The sequence below is a fragment of the Puma concolor genome, chromosome B3, assembly GCF_028749965.1.
Source record: "Puma concolor isolate L17-30 chromosome B3, mPumCon1.1.hap2, whole genome shotgun sequence".
Classification (NCBI taxonomy): Eukaryota; Metazoa; Chordata; class Mammalia; order Carnivora; family Felidae; genus Puma; species Puma concolor.
Genome location: NC_141672.1, coordinates 42,278,352 through 42,300,745, shown reverse-complemented (window position 1 = coordinate 42,300,745; position 22,394 = coordinate 42,278,352). Strand labels below are relative to the sequence as shown.

Sequence of the window (22,394 nt, the reverse complement as noted above, 5' to 3'; positions counted from 1 at the left end):
ATGTGAAATAAAAATGAAGCTGTCTTCCCCCTATTTTGACTACAGTATCTAGGTCTACTCTTAATATGTTTACATTATTAGAGCATTTCCAAAGTGTAAAGATTTCTCTCCCTATGCTAATCTTCAGCTTCTAAAATGGTCTCCTGCTCTGTTAACTGCGACTATTAAGCTTACAACAGATGGGCTCTCGTGGGACCCCAGACAGGGGACAGAATTTTGTTGTAGTTTTGGACATTTGCCCTAGTTTGAGGGACTAGAAAGACCTGGCACCTTCTATTTCATTTTATAGGTTCAAATACCGTTGGCTATCACTGTGGGTTTTGGCTTGCTGAATGCACTGATAACTGGGGTTTTGCTAACTTTAATTCTCCATTTTAGGAGGAGAGAAGGGTTCAGCATTTACACTGCCATTGTAACTATTTTGTTAACATGTTAAATAATAGTCAAGGACTGTTCTAAAAACTCATCAGATTTCTTAAGCTTTTTAAAACCGTGCAAGTGTAATACAGTCTAACTTCAAAGCTGCTGCTATAGCCTTTGTCCCCATCATCTGGCTTGTTCAGTCTCCAGATGAGTTCCGATATTCTTTACTGCCAGCCTTTAAGGCACCGTAAGCACTGATTACTTTGCCTTCTTTTTGTGACTACTTAAAGAATAGTTTTGAGAGGCACCTGGGTGACTCAGTTGTTAAGCCTCTGACTTACGCTCAGCTCATGATCTCACAGTTCTCGAGTTCAAGCCCCACATTGGGCTCTCTTCTGTCAGCCCAGAGCCTGCTTCGGATCTTCTGTCCCCCTCTCTCTCTGTCCCTTCCCCTTCTCAAAAACAAATAAACATTTTTTAAAAGCGCGGCGGGGGGTGGGGGGGGCAGCGCCTGGGTGGCTCATTTGGGTAAGCATCCAACTCTTGATTTTGGCTCAGGTCATAATCTCACGGTTTTGCCGGTTTGAGCCCCACGGGGCCCTCTTGCACTAACCTCGCAGAGCCTGCTTGAGATTTTCTCTCTCTCTCTCTCTCTCTCAAATAAATACACTTAAAAAAAAGAATAGTTTTGAAATGACATTTCTTATATCTCACCCCATAGACCTGCCTCAAAAGATTTGCTTAGAAAAAGTGTTTTTGAGATAAAGTATAGGACTGAAATGAAAAGTCCCACCTTGAAACTGCTATCTCAAGGACTGAGATTCTTGACATCAGTTAATGGGTAGTGACTACTTCATTGTCTTGTAGCAATGTACCTGGCCCAGCACCTTCCCCAAGGGGACAGGGAATAGCAGTTGTACCAAGGTGCTCTCTGAATGTGAAGCTAAAGACTGAAATTGCCCTCTGAGTCTGTTTGATCACACAAATGACTTACAGCCACATAGGTCTGCAAACATGCCTGGAAAGCCCCAACTCCAATGCCGTCTTCTGATGAACTCAGTGTTGCCGTGGAGCCGAAGCCACAGCCCCCTAATTTTGGGGGGAGGTGAGGGTTCAGGCTGGCAGGGAGCTGCCATCCACAGAAGCCCTGAGGGCCCTGGTGCTGGCTTCATGTCACCCTGTTTTGTAAGATGAGTAATGTGTGTTCATTTTACTACTTTCCATCCACTGTCCGGCTTTGTTCTACCTTCTCATCTGAAGCAGTACCTAGTTTTGGTTACATCAAATGAAACCCTTCAAAATTTTTACTGTCTTCTGGAGTCTGAATAAACTAACTAAAAAAGTTTAATTAACAGCTGGCCAAATCCTGTGGTCATTTTTTAAGACAACTTTCCTTCTTTTGTGGATTTCATCCAGACATATAATTGAGCAATACTGTCCTCAGTGTGACACAGAGATCCTTTGTGAGATCCTTTGTCCTCACAAAACACACTGTGCCCTTCCCAGTACTATTGTGTCCCCGAAGGAAAGCAGTATCATAACATGGTGTGGCTGAGTTCCCACTTAAATCCTCCTACAGTCAATAACACCGTAACAACTTTTGTGGTGACAGATGGTAACTAGACTTACTGCGGTTGCCATTCCGTATTGTTTATAAATGTCGCATCACTACATTGTACACCTGAAACTAACACAGTGTTTTATGCCCTTTGTTCTACAGTTTTTAAAAAATATACGCTACAAAAGTGATAAAATAGTAAATTTCTCTTGATGCATGGTTCAGAAAATGTCCCCTTGTCACCCCTAACTCTGACTTTCGCACTGTCTTGTGTCTAGCCAAGTGGACAGTCAGCTGATTAAAGCCAACATTTGAAGACAGATATCTTCGATCTCATTGTCTTCTAATGTCTTCTATGTAGGCCACTGCCTAGATGCTGTGAAAGTCAGATGTGCTTATGGCCATTGTGTGTACATATCTGGCTGTGTGTTACTTTTTTTTCTTTCTATCTAGGACCAGGAAGAAAACAAGGGAGCAACAAGTTGGCCTGAATTCTACATTGATCAGCTCAATTCCATGGCTGCTGTAGGTATACTTTCTGTTCAGTAGCACAATGTAAAATGCAAATTTGTCACACAATTGCGCCGGAAATTCTCTTGAGTAAGAACTACCAAATGTCATCATCTTTCCAAACTCCATTCCAAACACTCAGTGTTGGTGGCGGCTGCAGGGGGCGGGGGAAAGGAGGGCAGAAGTGGTACTTGGCAAAATGATTTTTTTCCAATATGTTTTACATAAAATCAGCACACACTAAAATACAAGTGAGTTTAATGTTATAAGAGGAAATGTAATCTTAACTCTGGCTTATGTTCAACTTTAACTTGCAATTGCTCTTACTGATCATTTGGAGCTTTGTTATAGCAGCACTATTCTACAAGTTAATACCATTTAAAGGTAATGCAATGAAACTATTCCTTCTCTCTTCTCCTCCCATTCTCTTTTCACTGAGGACTTGCCTACTAAGTTCCTGGACTCTTGATTTCACAGGGCAGCCAGGTACTCTTTTACTCTGTTAAATTAACAAAAGGAGTCTATGGAATAGGTGGTTGAATGAAGAGGCACCATAATTATGCCGAGATGTCCGTGGGAAATCTTTGGTTAAATAATTGCTTGAAATCCATTCTCAGTATCTGAAATACGCACCTTTATCACATGGACGTCTCTGTAATATCAGCGTTCTGAGCAGCTTGAAGGGCACCTATCGATCCCAGCTAAGATACGCAGCAGAAAACAAGTCGTCAACCTCTGAGTGTTAGCAGCTCAAATCCTGCTCATGTTGATAAAAACCGGAGATTGCCCACAGCGGAACAGTCTCGTGATTTTAAGAGTCACTCTGTTAGATTCAACTTTGAGTTTATAATATCCAAGCAAAATGATAGCTTCCATGACAAATACTTTCCTCTACCTCTTCCTTTCCTCCTCCCGCTGAGCCTTTTTGGAGAGTTAGCTTCTTAAGACTTAGGGCAGACATTTTTAAAAACATTGTCTAATATTTTGCTGCTGCTTCTGCTGCAAACGTTAAAAACTGGCTAGAATATATGAATCACTCCGACTTTTACTAAACTTTCAGAGGGCTTCACTTTTAGTAACTTCCTCTTTTCTAGTTTTTCCTTTGAAGATACTTCTGCTCTTGCACAATGAATAATAAACAGCCTGGTAAATGTGAACGGGGCTGTATAAATTATAGAAGAAACTGCTAAGCTTTTGCCCTGAGGATTTCTAGTCTAAAAGCAGAAAATAATCTCCACAGCCATCCAGGATAAGGCATCTTGCACAGTGGCAGAAATGAGAAAAGGGTGATCTCAGCATTTGTATGAATATGTTAGCAGGATGCAAGGCTTGTGGTGACCATCAGGGATTTTCTGTGTATCACCTAAGCAGTAATAATTTAGAGTCATTTGCATTTGCTGCGTGTGAAGATTGTATTCTCAATTCTTGTTCCTGGCTGTTAGAGTGGGGGAAAAAAAAAGAGCTGTGGGCAGGCTGTCTTTCTTTCTAATTAAGTCAGCATTGTTTGATGCAACAAGGGAAGTTGCTTCTTCGTTAATGAATTCACTTCTATCAATGGAGAAGTACTAAATACCATGGCATTTTCTTTCCTTCAAATTTTGGGGGCAGTTAGGTTAATTTGTCCTTTAGTGACTTAATCCATGCCTTGTATGGAGTCAGCCTGGCTCATTTCCTGCACTAGAAGGTCTGTGATGTGCCAATATGAGGCACTTCTTTAAGAGCCTCCTTTCTCCCTTGGCCAGCTCCTTGGACAACCTTTTGCTACATTCATGAGTCATCTACATTTTAATTATATTTGTTTCCTAATCCGAAGTCCTCTCCAAGAGTGTCTCAAGGCAATTAAATCGTCAGTCACTTGGCTATTCTTTGTGTTTAACAACTAACAAAGCTTTCTAATGCTCCTTTCAGAACAGAGCTGGCATCTGTCTAGGGTTAAAGGCAAAAAGCAGTAACAGCTCATGAGTCAACGAGACCTTAGAACTCCTGCATATATAAAGAACAAGGAGTTCTGATGAGACCAAAAACCCTATGCTGAATTTTCTGTCTTTCTCACCAAATGTGTTGCCACCACCTCCTCCTATAGTTCTGGCTGATCTCTCTGATAACTGTATTGGAGAAGTCCCAATGACACCCAGCAGAAATCCCGAGACATTGTCCCTGGGGACTGGAAACACATACAGCTCTTCCATATCCTTTCATGGCCTGGCAGCTGGACTCGAGCTCTCTAGCTTAGAGATTTGTTGGAGGGGCATTATCCACATTGTTATCATCCATTGTCTTCGGCATCAACAGCACCTACTGCCATTGAGTGTGAAGCATGTGACAGGCAGTATAACAGGCACTTTATATGTTGTTTTAAATCCTTATAAGCACCCGGTGCTATAAGTGCTGTTGATAGATAAGGAGTCAGGACTTGGAGAAAGGTTACCTTGCCCAAGGTCATCTAATTAGGAAACAGTAGAGCTGGAATTTAAACCTATCAGTCTGAGCTCACAGATTCCTTTCTAATTTGCCTCTCACTAATTCAGTTTTTAAAACCCTTTGGCAAGTACCAGAGGCCTGGTGATCCCACCCTCCCCCACCCCCACCCCGCCTCCAACTTTTCTGAGGTGGGGCAGGCATCTGTTCCCGTTAATGCCTCCAGAGTCTGATGAACTGTCCAGGTCGAGAACTGCAGCACTTACTGGTCTGCGAAGCCGTTTGTGGAACAAGTTCAGTTACTTTACGTAAGCCTCTTCACAAGAATGCTTTGTTCTTGAAAGGACCCCTGAGTGATCGGTTGGCTTTTAAAGAGTGAAAAACAGTGTAATAAAAGTACAGCCCAACAGGTTCGAGAAGGACCTGGCCCTCCTTTGTATGTGGCTTCTCCTCTGCGCTCTCAAGGAGGAAGATGTGAGGTGAAGTGCAGCGTGCTTAGCTGACTGGCTTATTGACTTCACACCAGTGAAATGTCTCAAACAGGAGCTTGGTTCCAGACTCCCAGCCAAGAATGATTTCTGTGCTTGGTTTGTCCATCTTTCTCAGACTTGCGTGTTCCAATGTACAGCTTAGTAGCCTTCACCACAACATCCTCTGCCAGCACACACTTTGTCTTTTGCCCACCTCTCAAGTGAGCAGGGATTTGGTAAGTGCATAGAGCACCCCGGGAGGCTACCACAAGCCTGGGCTGTGTAGACCAAGGTGCACGCTAGATGTTTAGCCTAGCAGCCATCTTTAGAAAGGTGGGCGTAGCTTCTTTTTCTACAAAAAGCTGCAAACCAAGCCTTCTTCCTACATGTGAAGCTTGAAAACTTTCGACTTTATATAAATTATGTTGAAAAGTCACATTACAGCGACACGTCCATCTACATATCCTCAGTTTTCTCAGCACAACAAACACAGTCTTAGAATCAAATCTAATTGCATCACATGCAGAAAAGAGTATGTCACCTCTGTTTTGAGAGGAAGGTAATGGTCCTTATACTGGGAAAGGAAATTCCGATTTAATTTTCTTGACTTTCCATAAATCTCCCAGCTCTACTAGGGAGAGACTTAATGTAGTCCGTCTTGATTCAGATGTTTCACCCTCTCCAAGATTGTTAAAAGAGTAAATACATACGTCTTTCTTTAGAATTAGTGAACCATAATAAGAAATGTGTGTCTCTGTGTGATTAAGTTTAGGAACGAGCGGTGATGTTCATGAACGGCTTTATTCTGAGCTGCAGATTCAAAAAGTGATTGCTTAAGAGTCTAAACAAGTTCAGCTTTGCCTTAGGGGATTAAACATACTTGGCTGGATTCATGCTGAATTTTCCAGGGAATACGTCTCCTAGAGCTCTGAAGAAATTTATTGGCTATTTCTGCACATAGCCTCTTCCCCTACCATCCATTGGTCACAGCTGTCTAGGCGCATCACCAAGCAAGAGGACAGTGTCAGCAGAAACAATAACCAGTTTGAAAAACAAGATTTTACGGATTTTTATTTCAGTTGCCTTAAATGATACTGATACATTTGTTTGTTTGGAGGTTTACCCCCTCCTAGTCATGAAGTCAAATTTAGGCTTCAGTTAACATTTAGTTACTCAGTGCTGATACTATTAACTTAAAAGAAGTAAGTAAAGCCACCCTTTGATGATTTGTGGTCCTGAAAGAAGGGGAGAGACTGGATCATTGAGACACATGGATAAGAGCCAACCCCCTGCCCCCTCCCCCCCCCCCCCCCCCCAAGCAATACTCCAGACTGTTTCCCAGCCATGCACTTAATCAGAATTAGAAACAGGTAGGGAGACTGAATTAGAAAAGCACATGTTCAGAATAGGATGAAGACAAGGAACCAGTGGTTCTGTGGGTGGAGTATACCTGAGGCCATTAAGATTTGGGGATACTTTTAGTATAACTAAGTGATCATGGACTCAAAGGACTAGAAAAGACTGTTTAACAAGTATAAACTTGACTGGCATCCATGGCCGTGATGTCAGCCGAGGTCTGCTTCCTTGTGCCTCATTCTTCAAAGTGAGGTCCATATATACCTGCAGCATCAGCACCACATGGAAACTAGTCAGCAATGCAGCACCACGGGCTTCACTCCAGACATACCATGTCAGAACCCTCATTTTAACAAGGTCCCCGGATAATTCGTGTCCACGTTAAGGTTTGGGAAGCACTGCTCAAAAGATCCCTGTGTAGGGAAAGCGTAAACACACCACTCCTCCTCCTCCTCCTCCTCCTCCACCACCACCACCACCACCCCCACCCCACACACCCCCCCCCCACCTACCCACCCACACACACTCTGTAGCCAAATTTCCAAATGGTGTTGAATCATTTCTAAAGCTTAAATCTTAGTCTGAAGGAATTGTCCAACTTAGTATCATATCGGAGTTCATTGCCCTTCTTAAATAATTTAATGTAACAAAAAGTGTAAAAGATTACACTTTTTGGCTTGAGGATTACACATATTGCCTTGGTTTGATAGTGTGATAATGTTACTAACTTTAGTTGCCAGAATACTGTATTTAACTGCAGGCCCAATCCTCTTTCTATAAAATATAAATAGTTATATCTTCATTAGAGTGTAGTTGCAGAGTCATTTACAACTATAGTCAGACAAACTGCAATCTGTACCGAAGATTTCTAAATGTTTCTTAAAGCTTTATAATTTGAAAGAACTTCTGGCAGAGATAATAAATCTGAAATTCTTAGTACTTTTACTCCATATTTTGGTTTTGTAATTATCTTGATTATAAATTTATTACTTATTTATTTGTCTTAAAAGTGATAATAGCATGTAATCTGTAGGCTTGTCTTGCTTGTACCCTAATTAAATCATAGAATTTGAAGAGGTAACTTCGATTTTCTTTGCATAGAGAAAATCTCTCCTGGCTTTAGAGAAGGAAGAGGAAGAAGAGAGAAGTAAAACTATAGAGAGTTTGAAAACAGCACTGAGGACAAAACCAATGAGGTAATTCTTTTCTGGGTAGCATGTGCTACTTACCACTCTTCTTTTTTTCTTCTTTTCTCCCTTCTTTTCTACCCTTCTTTCTTCTTTTCTCCTGAAATAGCCAAACTTTCAAGGATGTCTTAAATGCATGCAATTGAACATAAGTGAAATACTTTAATCGTTGAACATTGAATGAATTGATTTTCTTCAATTAGAAGATATGCAGACAGCTGTTCAGATGGTAAAATCAAAAAAGAGACTAGCAAGTATTCGTTGCAGGTACACTGCTGGTGGGAATGTAAAATGGTTCAGCCACTTTGGAAAACAGTTGGGCAGTCTCTCATACTGTTAAACGTAGTATTGCTGTATCATCTGACAATTCTATTCCTCAGTATATAGCTAAGGGAAATGAAAACCTGTCTCACAAACACCCATGCAGGAGTGTTCATGTTAGCAGTATTCCTCGTGGCCAAAAAGTAGAAACAACCCAAATTCTATCAGCTCATAAATGGATAAATAGAATGTGATATATCCATACAATGGAATATTATTTGGCCCTGAATACAATAGAATATTGAAATAGAATAGAATATTGATACATGCTACAACATGGATGAGCCTTGAAAATATTTATGCAAAGCGAAAGAAGCCAGATATACAGAAGGCAACATAGTGTATGATTCCATTTATACGGAAGATCCAGAAAAGGCCAATCCATACAGACAGAAAGATTAGTGGTTGCTTAGGATTGGGGTGAGGGGGAAATGGTCTTTTGGGGATGACTAGAGTGTTCTAAAATCAGATGATGTCAGGGCGCCTGGGTGGCTCAGTCGGTTAAGTGTCCGACTTCAGCTCAGGTCATGACCTCGCAGTCTGTGAGTTTGAGCCCTGCATTGGGCTCTGTGCTGACAGCTCAGAGCCTGGAGCCTGCTTCAGATTCTGTGTCTCCTTCTCTATCTGCCCCTCCCTTGCTCATGCTCTGTCTCTCTCTCTCTCTCTCTCTCACTCTCAAAAATAAACAAACATTGTGGTGCCTGGGTGGCTTAGTTGGTTAAGTGTCTGACTTCAGCTCAGGTCATGATCTCACAGTTTGTGGGTTCCAGCCCCACATCAGGCTCTGTGCTGACAGCTCAGAGCCTGGAGCCTGCTTCTCAGATTCTGGGTCTCCCTCTCACTCTCTGCCCCTCCCTGCTCGTGCTCTCTTTCTCTCTCTCAAAAATAAGTAAACTTAAACAAAAATTTTAAATAAATAAACATTAAAAAAAAATTGGGGGGAATGCCTGGGTGGCTCAATTGGTTAAGCATCTGACTTCAACTCAGGTCATGATCTCATGGTTCATAAATTCAAGCCCCTCATCGGGCTCTCTGCTGACAGCTCAGAGCCTAGAGCCTGCTTCGAATTCTGTGTGTGTCTCTCTCTCTCTGTTCCTCCTCTACTTGCACTCTGTCTCTCTCTCTCTCTCAAAAATAAATAAAGACTAAAAAAATTTTTTTTAATTTTTTAATCAGATGATGTCAATGGTTGTACATCTCTGCATATCACTGAATTGTACATTTGAAAGTATGAATTTTATGGCTTGTGAGTTATATCTCAATAAAACTGTTAATAAAAAATGATGGGGGCACCTGGGTGGCTCAGTCAGTTAAGCGTCTGACTTCAGCTCAGGTCATGATCTCACAGGTTTGTAAGTTCCAGCCCTGTGTCAGGCTCTGTGCTGACAACTCAGAGCCTGGAGCCTGCTTCAGATTCTGTGTCTCCCTCTCTCTGTGCCCCTCCCCTATTCTCGCTCTGTCTCTCTCTCTCTCAAAAATAAATAAAAATTAAAAAAAAAAAAACAAAAAAAAACCATGATAAGTAGTCAGCCTTCTCTGTGTGTCTCCCACGCCTTCATTTTCCATTAATTAGGTTTGGTGAGATGTTGGGGTGCTTCTAGTTACATTTCATTAACATAGGTGCTATGAAAGAAGCCAATTGATTCAACCAATTGGGCTCCATCTGGGTTGTGTGATTGCATGAAATGGCTGGAAAAATAAAGATTTCATTTTCTTTATTTAACTATAAAATATTAAGAAAAACCTATTGACTTATCAAAAATTCTGTGTAGTTGTGTGACACAGGTTTTCTAGCCTGTCCTAACTACATCAATGTTTCCCTATTTGTGTGTGTTTTGCATTCTCAGATGTTAATGGGTATCCAAGGCAAAATAAATTTGGAAATTTCTGGTGCAGTCGTATAAGCAAGTTGTGTTACTTCTGAAATTTTCAGAGACTTCAAATGCATGTGCATATTGTGAATTATTCTCACTGACTTTACAGTAAATAAGCACTATAGATGTCAATTAAATTAATGAGCAGTGACAAAGAATTGCTATTATTTTATATATTGGGATTCCAGCAGCATGTCCTACAAAAGAAGAGTTTTGCTGCAGAATGTTAATAATATAGATTGTCATCTGTTTGACAAGCAAAAATTCTAGAATTTAAGGATGCTCTTTGACATTCATTGATATGGGTCGGGTTAACGTAAAGGTATCTAGGGGCTGAATGCTATAACAACGCGGGATCAGCAGATGACTTTAACTTAAGACACATATTCTGAGTGTCTTCCTGTTCCTGAGTTTCTATGGTTGTATGATCTGTTAATTGGTTCTTTGTATTAGCTGAGATCTTTGTATCTCAAATAGAGATTATTTTACCTTTCTGAGAGACCTGACCATTGGGTTTGTGCAGAGGAAGAGGCCAGGAATTAAGAAGACTTCATCAGCGTAGATCTTTGGTGCTCAGGACTTATGTCTTCCTTCCTCCTGTCCCTGCAAAACTTTTCCATTAAGGGCTATTAGAAAATTCCAAATAAACTTAAGTCTGATACATTTTAACCTTCTTCTCCTGACAGGTTTGTAACCAGATTCATTGACTTGGATGGCCTGTCATGTATTCTCAACTTTCTAAAGACCATGGACTACGAGACCTCAGAGTCTCGAATACATACCTCTCTCATTGGTTGTATAAAGGCGCTAATGAACAACTCTCAAGGCCGGGCTCATGTCCTGGCTCACTCTGAGAGTATAAACGTGATTGCTCAGAGTCTGAGCACAGAGAACATTAAAACAAAGGTGGCCGTGCTGGAAATCTTGGGCGCCGTGTGCCTGGTTCCCGGGGGTCACAAGAAGGTTCTGCAGGCCATGCTGCACTACCAGAAGTATGCCAGTGAAAGAACCCGCTTTCAGGTGGGCATGCTCCCTTGCCACTTGGTCACTCACCCCTTTTGACAGCTGCCTTCCTGGCCCTGAAGGGGGAACATGACTTACTTCCCCCTGTGATGATTACTCACACTATGTCTTCCAGTCTTTCTGTCCTTTTGGGTTTTAGTACCAGAGTAGAAGATGCTTTCTATAGTTAATCAACCTGGGATTTTAGATTTACTGAACTTGAAAATGTGGCCCTGCTTTCTACACATCATGTAGCATATATCTTTTGATTCCATGAAATGCAGTGTTCCCTGAAATTTTTATAGGTTACCATTCTTGATTTAGTATTAATATATACAGTGGGATTATGTCACCATATTTATGCTCAAATATAAAGAGCTGAGTTGACAAAGCAGACAAAATATGTATTTTGTGTGTGTGTGTGTGTGTGTGTGTGTGTGTGTGTATACACACACACATACATACATACATATATGGATGTATGTGATGTAGGAATTTTGAAAGTTTTTTGAACTAATTTTAAGAAAAATAAAAGATTATAGATCCATGTAATTCTGACTAAACACAAGATTTTTAAAAATTGACTTCTGAGTATAAGGATTAATAAAATGAATGTACAATTAGTGATTCAGTCCTTTGTTTCTATATTTGTGTCCTTGGTAGACATTAATCAATGACTTGGATAAAAGCACAGGGCGGTATCGAGATGAAGTGAGTCTCAAGACTGCCATCATGTCCTTCATCAACGCAGTGCTGAGCCAAGGCGCTGGGGTGGTAAGAACCTTCCATACTGCTATTGAAAACATGTATTATTGAAGAATAATGTTAAAAAAAAAAAAAGATTACTATGTAGTCCAAAAAGCATAAATATGTATTTTATCACCCTTTCACTTTCAGGAAAGTTTGGACTTTAGACTTCATCTTCGCTATGAATTTCTGATGTTAGGAATTCAACCTGTAATAGATAAATTAAGGGAACATGAAAATTCAACATTAGATAGGTAAGTCAGACTGTTCTCATCTGAGATCATTCTCAAGCTTTTTCCGTATGTGTAGTGCTAGCCTGTGAACTACATGTGACCTTTGTGTAGCATACGGAGCTGGCCCCAGACTGTTAGTTCAACTATGATGCTTTTATATTAAGACTTTCTCCATGAAGGAAGCAGCACATTGTGTGGAGAACCTCATGTGGGTTCTGGCATCAGGCTGAATCCACATTCTTGTCTTACCTCTTTCACTTGCTATATATTCTGGTCAAGTTACTCAATCTTTCTGAATCTTCCTGTTGTGTTTTTTTTTTTTTTTTCCTAAGATATATGATGATGATGATGACAACTATGTTTTATGGGCTATTATGAAAATTGACTATAAAACTTGGAGGCACCTTGATAGGCATTAGTTAATTTTCACTTTCTTGTTCATTTGCTCTTGTTTGCAATCATTTTACCATTTCTAAGATCTCCCACCAGCTCTCAGATCTCTCCTACTGCTCTCCTACCTCGTTCATGCACTCTTTGATATTCTGTGAACATGTCAAAATATTCTTGCCTCAGGGCCTTTGTACTTGGTATTTGCTCAGCATTAAAAGATCTTCCTACAGATGTCCAAATTGCTTATTGCTCCCTTCCAAGAGACCTGTTCCAGCCAGTGTGTGTCCACCACTCACCTTACCTCCCATTATTCTTTATTCCCTTTACTCTGATACGTTGGTCTTCATAAAACTTATTATCCCCAGTTGCTAAAATACAGAGTAGGGACTCCATAAATATTTGAATGAATAGGTGAATGGCATGAATATTTCTTTGGTGATCTTAATTCATCAGTCAGGCAAGTGGATTTGCTTTTTCCATAAAAGAAGTCTGTGAGCAGAAGCTGGACTTGGTTGTGTTGGAATTTGATAAACATTTATTAATTATCTAATGTGTACTAGGCATCCTAGGCTTTGAAGCTTGTCTCTTACTGTGATCTCACTCAGAGTATCTTTTTTCCTTAGAACATAGTTAAGCAAAGGCATTCACAATTTTGTCTTATTTCTTTTAGAGCTATCTCTGACAATTTAGGAAAGGCCTTAGTATTAATGTCCTAATTCCTATGTGCTTGTGTTTGTAGGACATTCTACTTTTAATAGCTTCTCTTTTATTGGATTTCAGGCATTTAGATTTTTTCGAAATGCTCAGAAATGAAGATGAACTAGAATTTGCCAAAAGATTTGAACTGGTACGTATGGTCACAATTAATCAGATTTAACTCATGAACTCATGGACTTCCCTTGCCGTAACGTGTGTTGAGTTGACATGGACCGGTACAACCGAAAAGCAAAATCCGGGTTTTGTTTTGCTACCTAAGTGGCAGGATTAGCCGTGCGTGCCTTGGATTTGCTTACCTTGCGTTGCAGCTATTGAGGATACCGGGTGTTGACTTAGATCTCTTTTTCATACGGAATAGGTTCACATAGACACAAAAAGTGCGACTCAGATGTTTGAGCTGACCAGGAAGAGGCTGACCCATAGTGAAGCTTACCCTCACTTCATGTCCATCCTGCACCACTGCCTCCAAATGCCTTGTGAGTGTGTTTGTGACTTACATGTGTGTTTTTGAATGTTTGGACATCATCCAAAGGGCTCTGTCTTCTGAGCAGCGCTGATTAGCCTGGGTGCACACCAGGGATTCCAAACCTTGCTTTTGTGACAGTCCAACGTGTCTCCACACAGCTTAAGGGGTATTATGACATTCTAAAAATGAAATGAATTATAACTTACTTTGATTTTAAAAATAAATATATGCCTTGCAACACATTTAGAAAGGGGTAGAAAGTGCCTCTCAATCATGTAAATGATCATCGCATGTCAGAATTCCAGAAACTTTGGGAAGTGCTGGTGCAGATGTTATAAACATCTCTGGTTCTGTGGCTCTGGCGGGTGACCGCTGTTGAAACATATTCATCCTAGTTTAGAAACAACATGAAGTATTTTTCCACCCTTCTTTTCTTTTTTAGACAAGAGAAGCGGCAACACCGTTCAGTACTGGCTGCTACTAGATAGGATTATACAGCAGATAGTTATTCAGAATGACAAAGGACAGGACCCTGACACCACGCCTTTGGAAAACTTTAACATTAAGAATGTCGTACGAATGTAAGTTTCTGATTTTGCTGTCTGTGAGATGATAGTCACAATGTAAGACGTTTACTTTATCCTACTTTAAAATAGCCGCTGGGAGAACCGAAATGTTCTAGAGGTCAAATATGAGCGCCTATATATACATATGTAATGTATCTGAGTAGCATCTGGGTTTAAATGGGTTTCAAGCATGCTGAGGATTTTTCTGCAGAGGACTATTTTTGTACCTAGAAGAGCATGCATTTTGGCAACGGGCCTTTTATGTTTTTGTAATGAATGCTCTTTTGACTATCATACAGGTTGGTCAATGAAAATGAAGTTAAGCAGTGGAAAGAACAAGCAGAAAAAATGAGAAAAGGTAAATAGTGAGGACCCGATGAGAGAAACGGCCGCGTATTTGGTTATTGGGCAACTCTGCTTTCTGTATATTTTAGAAGCTTGCACTGATATTTCTTACTGACTTGAATGCATCCAACAGCCTTTCTTTTTCTGTGTCTTAAGGGCATTTTGCCCTGTTTTCTCTCGAATTCAGCTATTTTAATTGTCATGCTGATTGCCAAATATTTTATCCTTTTATTATAATTATGTAAATTTTTGTTGAAAAGCTTGTAGCATTTGCTGTTTGGCATTCATTAACTCAAATTTTCTTAACTACCACTCATGCCAGCCCTCCCCCCACTCTGTAACTGCTCTTTAAAGCACACTAGGTTTTAAGGGGGACTACCCAGAATTTTAACAGAAACCCAGGCCACCTGGTTTCAGCAGCCCAATTCTCCACATGACCTTAGTTTGGCACCCGTTATAAAAAGAGAAATCATATAGAAAATCACCGATCATTGTAGATACAGGCATTATGAGACGTAACTAGGCCAGCTCTTGGTGAGTACTGGAGCATGTCTTTGGTCTTAACACTCAGCGTCAAATGATAGGAGAGTCATTTGTACCCATCACTGTGCCAGCCACTCAGAATGGATAGAAGTCACCCTCTCCCTTCCAAATGCTTGCAACTTGAAATCGGCCGTCTTATGAAAACAGTCCTGTTCCCGGCCTCTGCTCTTTCGCTCTGCTGGCCAACTGACTTCCTTTTCCTTGTCCAACTTACTTAGTCACAGCCAGTGACACACAATAGCACTCACCCCCGATATTTAGTGCATTGAAAAGAGGGTCTAAGAGATGCCAAAGTATTTCCTTTTCCCTCATCACATTTGTCCTTTTCCGTGGAGCAGAAAAGCAGGGCCACCACTGGTAGCAGAAAATACCAGACACGCGGTGCACCTATATTAGAAGTCCCATATATGAATTCAGATTGCTCTCACACAGGTGAGGTTGCTGTATACGGTTTTATAAATAGATTCCAGAAGCTGCTGTAGAAAGAATAGAAACACTGACCAAAAGTTGGGGTGAAGAGAGGTGATACCGAAGAGAAAATGGTCAGGTGATACTTTAGGGGCAAACGTAGAGCACAGGGATGTGGGTGTGCAAGCTAAGGCGCGCACCCAGGACAGAAGCTTTGGAGTCATTCAGGCGGTCACTCAGTGCAGGCTTGTTGAACGCCTGTATGTGTCAGGCCCTGCACTGGGCTCTGGGTCTGAGTCTCAACTCCATTCCTCACTGACTGCATGCGTAGGCATGCAGACTCCTCTTCTCCACCCTCCCCTTCTATAAGCTGAAGATTATATCTAACTTGCAGGGCTGTTGCAAAGATTAAAGGACAAAACAAATATAAGGACTTTAACATAGTGCCATATTGATTGCACTATAAATGATAGGGACTATGGTAGATTTAGGCGGCTGAGGTGGGATGAGAAATAATGGCCAAGGTCAGTGGGCGGAACAGGATGGTTTAACATGAGGTCACAGGTGGAGTGTAAAAGAGGAGATAATGTAGATAAAATTAATTCTTTTCTGAAGTCTTCAAGTAGCAAGGCTGTATCAAAAAGGGCACACGATGATGAATCGGAGGGTGGAGGCTGTGAGGAGATGGGAGTCCTCTGGCCCTGAAAGGTGGAGAATTCTCTTTACTATGGCATAGTCAGTAGTAAGCGTTCAAGAAGATCTTAGCAAATGGATGGTAAATGAACGCCTTTGTAGGGAGAATCCTTTAGCCTGCAGCTTCCCAAACCTGGCATTACATCAGAATCATCTAAGGAACGTTTGAAAACAAATCCCTAAGCCCTGTCCCTGACCTGTAGAAGACATTCCCAGAAGTGGGGTACGGGGCTCCTGAAATGTTAAAATCTCTGAGGTGGTTCTGAGGCACAGCAGGATTTGTCAAAGCTTAATGACCGGTCGTAAGAGTCTCAAGTCTTCGAATTGTGAAAGAAGAATGACGTGGAGACAGAAGAAGGAAAATGGGATACAGTGAGGTGGGTTTCAGACGCATCGCGGAAGAAGTCAGGGATGCATTCATTCACAGAATGAATAGTGGTCACCTTAACTTCAAGACTGGTAGAATTCAAGGCTTTCAATGGTGTGAACTCTTCTCTGCAAACTCAGGAAAGAAAAAGTAAGAGATGGAGAGAGCGAGAATTTAAATGTGTTATCAGATTCAGAAATAGAGACCAATTCTGTGTAGCTCAGCCTCAGTGGGTTATATCTCCCGTGGGTTTACTTTATGAAAAGAGTAGGAATTGGGGCCAAGTATTTGAAATAAAAACCTGCAGCCTCAACTTCATTAGTCCTCTTTCCCAAAGCTCCTCACTCCCGCAAGGGCTGGAGTCAGCAGGCATATTGGCAATGTAAGTAAACATTGGGCTCCATTGGATGCCTCGTTCCATTATAGCAGGATTGGGAAGTTAGTAAAACTACAGCTGAGAGCTAATATTTTTCTCCCCATATTGTGGCGATTGTCATGCTCTGCCCTTAAAGTCTTTAATGCTGAGAATCTGATAGCATTTGCTTTCACAAGTTTTAAGGACTATTTGCCAGAAGCATAAAATACTTCAAGTCCAGGTAGCCTTCCGAGAGGAGAATGGGAGAGAGGACTCGGTGTCGGGACAGAGGGACAGACGGGGTCTGGCATCAGCATATTCCCCAGGGAGCAAGATCCTCCCTCTCAGCCCTCTGCTGGTTGGACACAAGCCAGCAACCTGGCTAACAAACAATGGCTTCTCTGGTTCTCATTTCTAATTTGTCAAAAGAAGCCTTTTTAATATTCATTTTCCCTAGTGTGGCCGAAGGGCCATTTTTATGACAGGATCCTGAATTAAATACCAAACGGGCACCATTATCCTCCACAAATAGGTGCTCACCCTTGTGTTCCATCTTCAGGACTGTGACTTCAGGGTCTCTTCTTCAGTATTTTACAAGATGTAGTTAACCATAACGTTGTTCACCTAAAGACCCCTCCAAGCACGAACACCACTGAGTCCACAAGTCGTTCCCTCTGACGGAGGAGAGGAATAATATTTACCTAATGAAGAGCCTCACATCATCCTCAGCCAGTTTTCTGTTTAGAGAAAAACACTTCAGCTTTGAAGAGTCCCCTGTTTTCACGTCCCGTTGTTTTCTTGTGTAGAGCACAATGAGTTGCAACAGAAATTGGAAAAGAAAGAGCGCGAATGTGATGCCAAGACCCAAGAGAAGGAGGAGATGATGCAGACCTTAAATAAAATGAAAGAGAAGCTCGAAAAGGAGACTAGCGAGCATAAGCAAGTCAAGCAGCAGGTGGCGGATCTCACAGCACAGCTCCACGAGCTGAACAGGGTGAGGGCCGGGGCCACGGGCCGGGTCTTCGTTTCTGAGCAGCTGCTGGGCCTCGCTTACCCTGGAGCCCCTCTACCTTAGGCAGACAGCTTCTGCCTGGGTATCCCAAGGTGATCTATCCCAGTGGTTTTAAGACTTCCTCCCTCTGCCATCGTGTAAGTCAGGCAGCAGAGGGGGGTTGGGGGTGTGTGTATTTAAATAAATGCAGATTCTCTAATAAGATCAAAGGAGATAACATTTTTTTTTTAAAGTTTTATTTATTTACTTTGAGAGAGAGAGAATCCCAAGCAGGCTCCGTGCTGTCAGCATAGATCCCGACATAGGACTCGAACTCACCAACTGTGAGATCATGACTGGAGCCGAAATCAAAAGTCAGACGCTTGACCAACTGAGCCACCCAGGCACCCCCACGTTAACTTCTTAAAATGAAAACTGATTTCATGAAAACCAAACTCGGATGCTATAAGTAGTGAGGGATACGTGAGTGCTATGCAGACAAGCACTAATGTGCCACATATAAAGGGCTGACTCAGTAGTCCATGAAGACCCTAAAGCCCATTTGATTTATTGCTCCTTTTAAACCCATCTTCTCAGAAATGTGAATTTCTCTGTAACATACGTTTTAGGCAAAGTTTCAGACTCCGAATCATCCAGTGAATTTACTTCTTCCACTGACCTTCTCTTTTCCTATTTTTACCTTTTCAGAGAGCTGTCTGTGCTTCGATCCCAGGTGGACCCTCCCCTGGAGCCCCAGGGGGGCCCTTTCCTTCCTCTGTCCCAGGGTCCCTCCTCCCCCCACCACCACCTCCACCCCTGCCAGGTGGAATGCTTCCTCCTCCACCCCCTCCCCTTCCTCCAGGCGGCCCTCCTCCTCCCCCAGGGCCTCCTCCCTTAGGGGGGATCATGCCACCTCCTGGTGCTCCACTGGGTCTGGCACTCAAGAAGAAAAACATTCCTCAGCCCACAAATGCCCTGAAATCCTTCAACTGGTCTAAGCTGCCTGAGGTAAGCCATTTGTTCTGATTTTCCCTCTAATGGATAACATTAGCAGCTCACCGTGCTGTCACTGAAAAGGCAAACAGCCCTGACTGTTAAGTGATTTCATTTTCTTAGTATGGACTCGGGTTCTCACTAGCTCTGATACTTCAAGTGTTCAAGCTGAAATAAATGACATGTTGTTTGAAGCCAGACCACTTTGAGCATCTGGTAGAATGAAGAATTGGGGGTGGCAGCACTTTTTAAAAAAATAACCACGTCTGTTCTTTTTGTATATAACCATAAACTCTAGTATTTATTACTTATTAACTTGATGTTTGCAGAATAAACTGGAAGGAACAGTATGGACCGAAATTGATGATACAAAAGTCTTCAAAATTCTAGACCTCGAAGACCTGGAGAGAACATTCTCTGCCTACCAAAGACAGCAGGTAACACTGTGTGCTCTCCAGATGAGACAAAAATAAGAAGTCCTGTCCTCACGCATGGTCCCCGTGCTATCTGCCATGCCATGAGGTGATGGGCGTCTTGGTTTGAGGCTGTCTGGTCTACCCTGCTCTGTCCCTGCAAAGCAGCATGGTGTGCGTGTGTTCACATGTGTGTCTAAGTGCCTGTCCGTGTATGTGTGTGAACGTGTTGAAGCTGCTTGTTAACTTCATACCCTGGTGTGTGTCCAAGACCTTATCTGCATTGGTGGAAGGGGTTTTGTATGTTAATATCTCTTGTGCTTGGTCCAAATGGGTCACCAGGAGCAAATATTAGTAGGAGAGCTGCCTAACTTGTAATTGTCGCAGGGTTCGTTTCTTAAGCCATTTTAGTTTATCTGACTTTTAAAAATCTATATATCCGTTGGTTATAATCAGAAATGAACTGCTTTTTGAAATAGATGGAACCTTTAGACATACAAGGGTTTGTAAATAACAATGATTTGACAGTTAACCAGAACCTTAGAAGTTTTTACTATATGTCACGAACACGGTCAACTCAGAAGTGGGCCTGGGAAGGCTGAGCAATTTGGAGGATGGCACTGACAGAAAAAGGACCAGAGAAGCTTCTGAAACAGGAGCCAAACTTTTGTGACGCTAGTGGGAAACGTGTGATTTGATGCTCGTTGGCTATCCATGTTGACATAGCCAGCGAATCAACTTTATGCCATACACTCCAGTCACATCTGATGGTACCTCTCACTTCTTGAGAGGACATGTTAGGAGATCCTCCTAAGGGTGGACCAGAAGAGATCACAACAAAGATCCCAAGCAGACAGTCAGAGACGTAGGAAGGGAAACGTGGTGTCCTGGAGTGAGAGAAGAAAGATTCTTCAGGATGACTGAGAGAGATGATGGAGAGAGCAGAGTGCATCTTACTAGGAACACAAGCATGCCAGGCATCTGCATGGGGGCTTTTCTTGGGCTTTACTGGGAGCCCTTTATCTCCTACGTGAATCATGTGCCGGCTGGAGCATCCTCAGAGCAGCTGCAGACTGGTTCCCAAGAAAGGGTGTCTCAGAACAGAACTACCAACCATCGAGGGAGAAGATGGACTGAGGCTGGGGAGAAACCGAAACTGTGACAGGTTTTTATTTTAAAACCTTTGATACATCTGAAACTGAAAAAGTAGTATGTCTTTTAGCCAGAATATTTTCACTCAGAGGGAAAGCTTCTCTGCATTGTATTCTGTGCTATTTTAGTAAAGTACAAAAATGCTGGTCGTTGTCTGCCATGGTAGCATGAACCTAAAACAGGAGCCCTCAGCTGGGGCCCCTCCATAAGTATGAAGGAAAACTTGTGCAGTGCTGTACCCACAAAATAAAGGAAAATGAAGGGGAAAAAAGATAATGTCCAGTAGAAAGCAAGACACTTTATCTTTCAAGGGACAAACGAAGGGTATGTTTAGGGCCCTCATATGGCAGGTGCTTGGACCAGACTCATTCCTGATTGGCTGCAATGGACCTCCTCTCTCGGTCTCTTTGCTGCTGACCTAGGAAGGTGTTCTCTGGGCCTTGACATGAAGTCGTAGGACATTTTAGCAAATTTCCTGGTAGATTCAGTAATCTTCTGACCTCATTACACATCCAATTGATTTCCCACTTCAGTTTCAGTCACTAATTCTGGTCCATTCTGTTTGCCTAAGGTGAAGGTTTGGGAGCTTAGAAAAGTAAAGTAGAAAAGTAAAGTAAGTAGAAAAGTAAATTAAAGGGGTGCCTGGGTGGCTCAGTTGGTTAAGCATCCGACTTCAGCTCAGGTCATGATCTCACAGTCCGTAGAGTTCAAGCCCTGTGTCGGGCTCCGTGCTGACAGCTCAGAGCCTGGAGCCTGCTTTAGATTCTGTGTCTCCCTCTCTCTCTATGCCCCTCCCCTGCCTACACTCTGTCTCTGTCAAAAATAAAATAAAAACATAACAAAATTTTTTTTTTTAAAGTAAATTAAAGAAAGGGAAAACAGCAGTCAATTCCAAATGATGTTATTCAAGTCTGAGCATGTGGGTTGCGTTGATCATGAAGGCAGGTGGTTAAAAGACCCGACTTTACAAGACTCATAATTAACTGGCTTTCAGCAGAAGGTGCAGAAGGATGCTGCCAAAATGCTCTGGGACAAATATGTGGACAGTTCTCAAGAGCTCTGGGAGACAGGGTTGCAGAAAGCCTTGCAATTGGGTAATTGTCTCCTAGCAACCGATCCCTGTTTAAGTAATCAGTAGTCATTCCAGTCAGTGTAGACCAGAACATATCAGTTGTACTTAACGCTAAGGAGACGGGTAGATTCATTTGTGACATTTTAATGGCACTTTCTGGAAAAAGATTTCAACACACTTGGCTCAGCTTGATTGAAGTAGGTTTCCCCTCTTGGCGCACAAATTTGAGATGAGATTTTTAAACCATAGATATATTTCCCAAATGAAGGTAATTGTATCCATTTTATTGAGTTCATTGAATGTTGAGAGACCAAAAAAAAAAAAAAAAAAACTAAAGATACAGACATTCTAGTAGGAATTTGTAGGACAGAGTATAGGAAACGGGGTGCCTGTCATTGAATGTTCCCTATCTCCTTATCTAATGACAATGTCAAAGACCTGTGTATTTTCGTTTTAGTCTTGGCAATACGCTGTATAATTATCATCACACTTGAACTGCTCTCCTTTCCACTCCCCAGTGAATAGTGGGAACCTATTTTTTTTTTTTTTTTCCTATAGTATCTCCTCTATCCCTCCAATTATAAAACCCTGGTCAAACTCTCTGAACTTCAGCCAGTTGTTTGAACAAGTCAGTTTCTCAGAGAGGCAAAGGAACACATGAATACCATTACCTGTGTGCATGTAACAAGAACACTCTACAGAGTAGGATTTTGAACACAACCTCAGGTATAAGATTAGTAACTTTAGATGAACGCTGATTAATGATATTTAGGAGAGATTTTATATAAATATGCACACATATGAAAGGTGTGCCCAATTGATTTGAGAAATATTTTTATCATAAAAATCCAAACAGATATTTATACCATCTGCTTTGTATGTGA

The 22,394-nt window shown here is 41.8% G+C and overlaps 1 protein-coding gene across 4 annotated transcripts in view; it reads left to right on the top strand.

Moving 5' to 3' along the window:
- DAAM1 (dishevelled associated activator of morphogenesis 1) overlaps positions 1 to 22,394 on the top strand; it is a 175,783-nt gene that overhangs the window by 115,067 nt on the left and 38,322 nt on the right. For all 4 annotated transcript variants that reach the window (XR_015252337.1, XM_025918613.2, XM_086709636.1 and 1 more), the window contains 12 exons: positions 2,375 to 2,446; positions 7,777 to 7,871; positions 10,744 to 11,077; positions 11,723 to 11,833; positions 11,957 to 12,060; positions 13,210 to 13,276; positions 13,505 to 13,622; positions 14,055 to 14,193; positions 14,478 to 14,536; positions 17,696 to 17,883; positions 18,589 to 18,888; positions 19,203 to 19,310. Coding sequence is in view for 3 of the 4 variants with exons in the window: in XM_025918613.2 (XP_025774398.1) it covers positions 2,375 to 2,446; positions 7,777 to 7,871; positions 10,744 to 11,077; positions 11,723 to 11,833; positions 11,957 to 12,060; positions 13,210 to 13,276; positions 13,505 to 13,622; positions 14,055 to 14,193; positions 14,478 to 14,536; positions 17,696 to 17,883; positions 18,589 to 18,888; positions 19,203 to 19,310 (1,695 nt within the window). In the remaining variant the exon portion in view is untranslated. The remainder of the gene's footprint in view (positions 1 to 2,374; positions 2,447 to 7,776; positions 7,872 to 10,743; positions 11,078 to 11,722; positions 11,834 to 11,956; positions 12,061 to 13,209; positions 13,277 to 13,504; positions 13,623 to 14,054; positions 14,194 to 14,477; positions 14,537 to 17,695; positions 17,884 to 18,588; positions 18,889 to 19,202; positions 19,311 to 22,394) is intronic.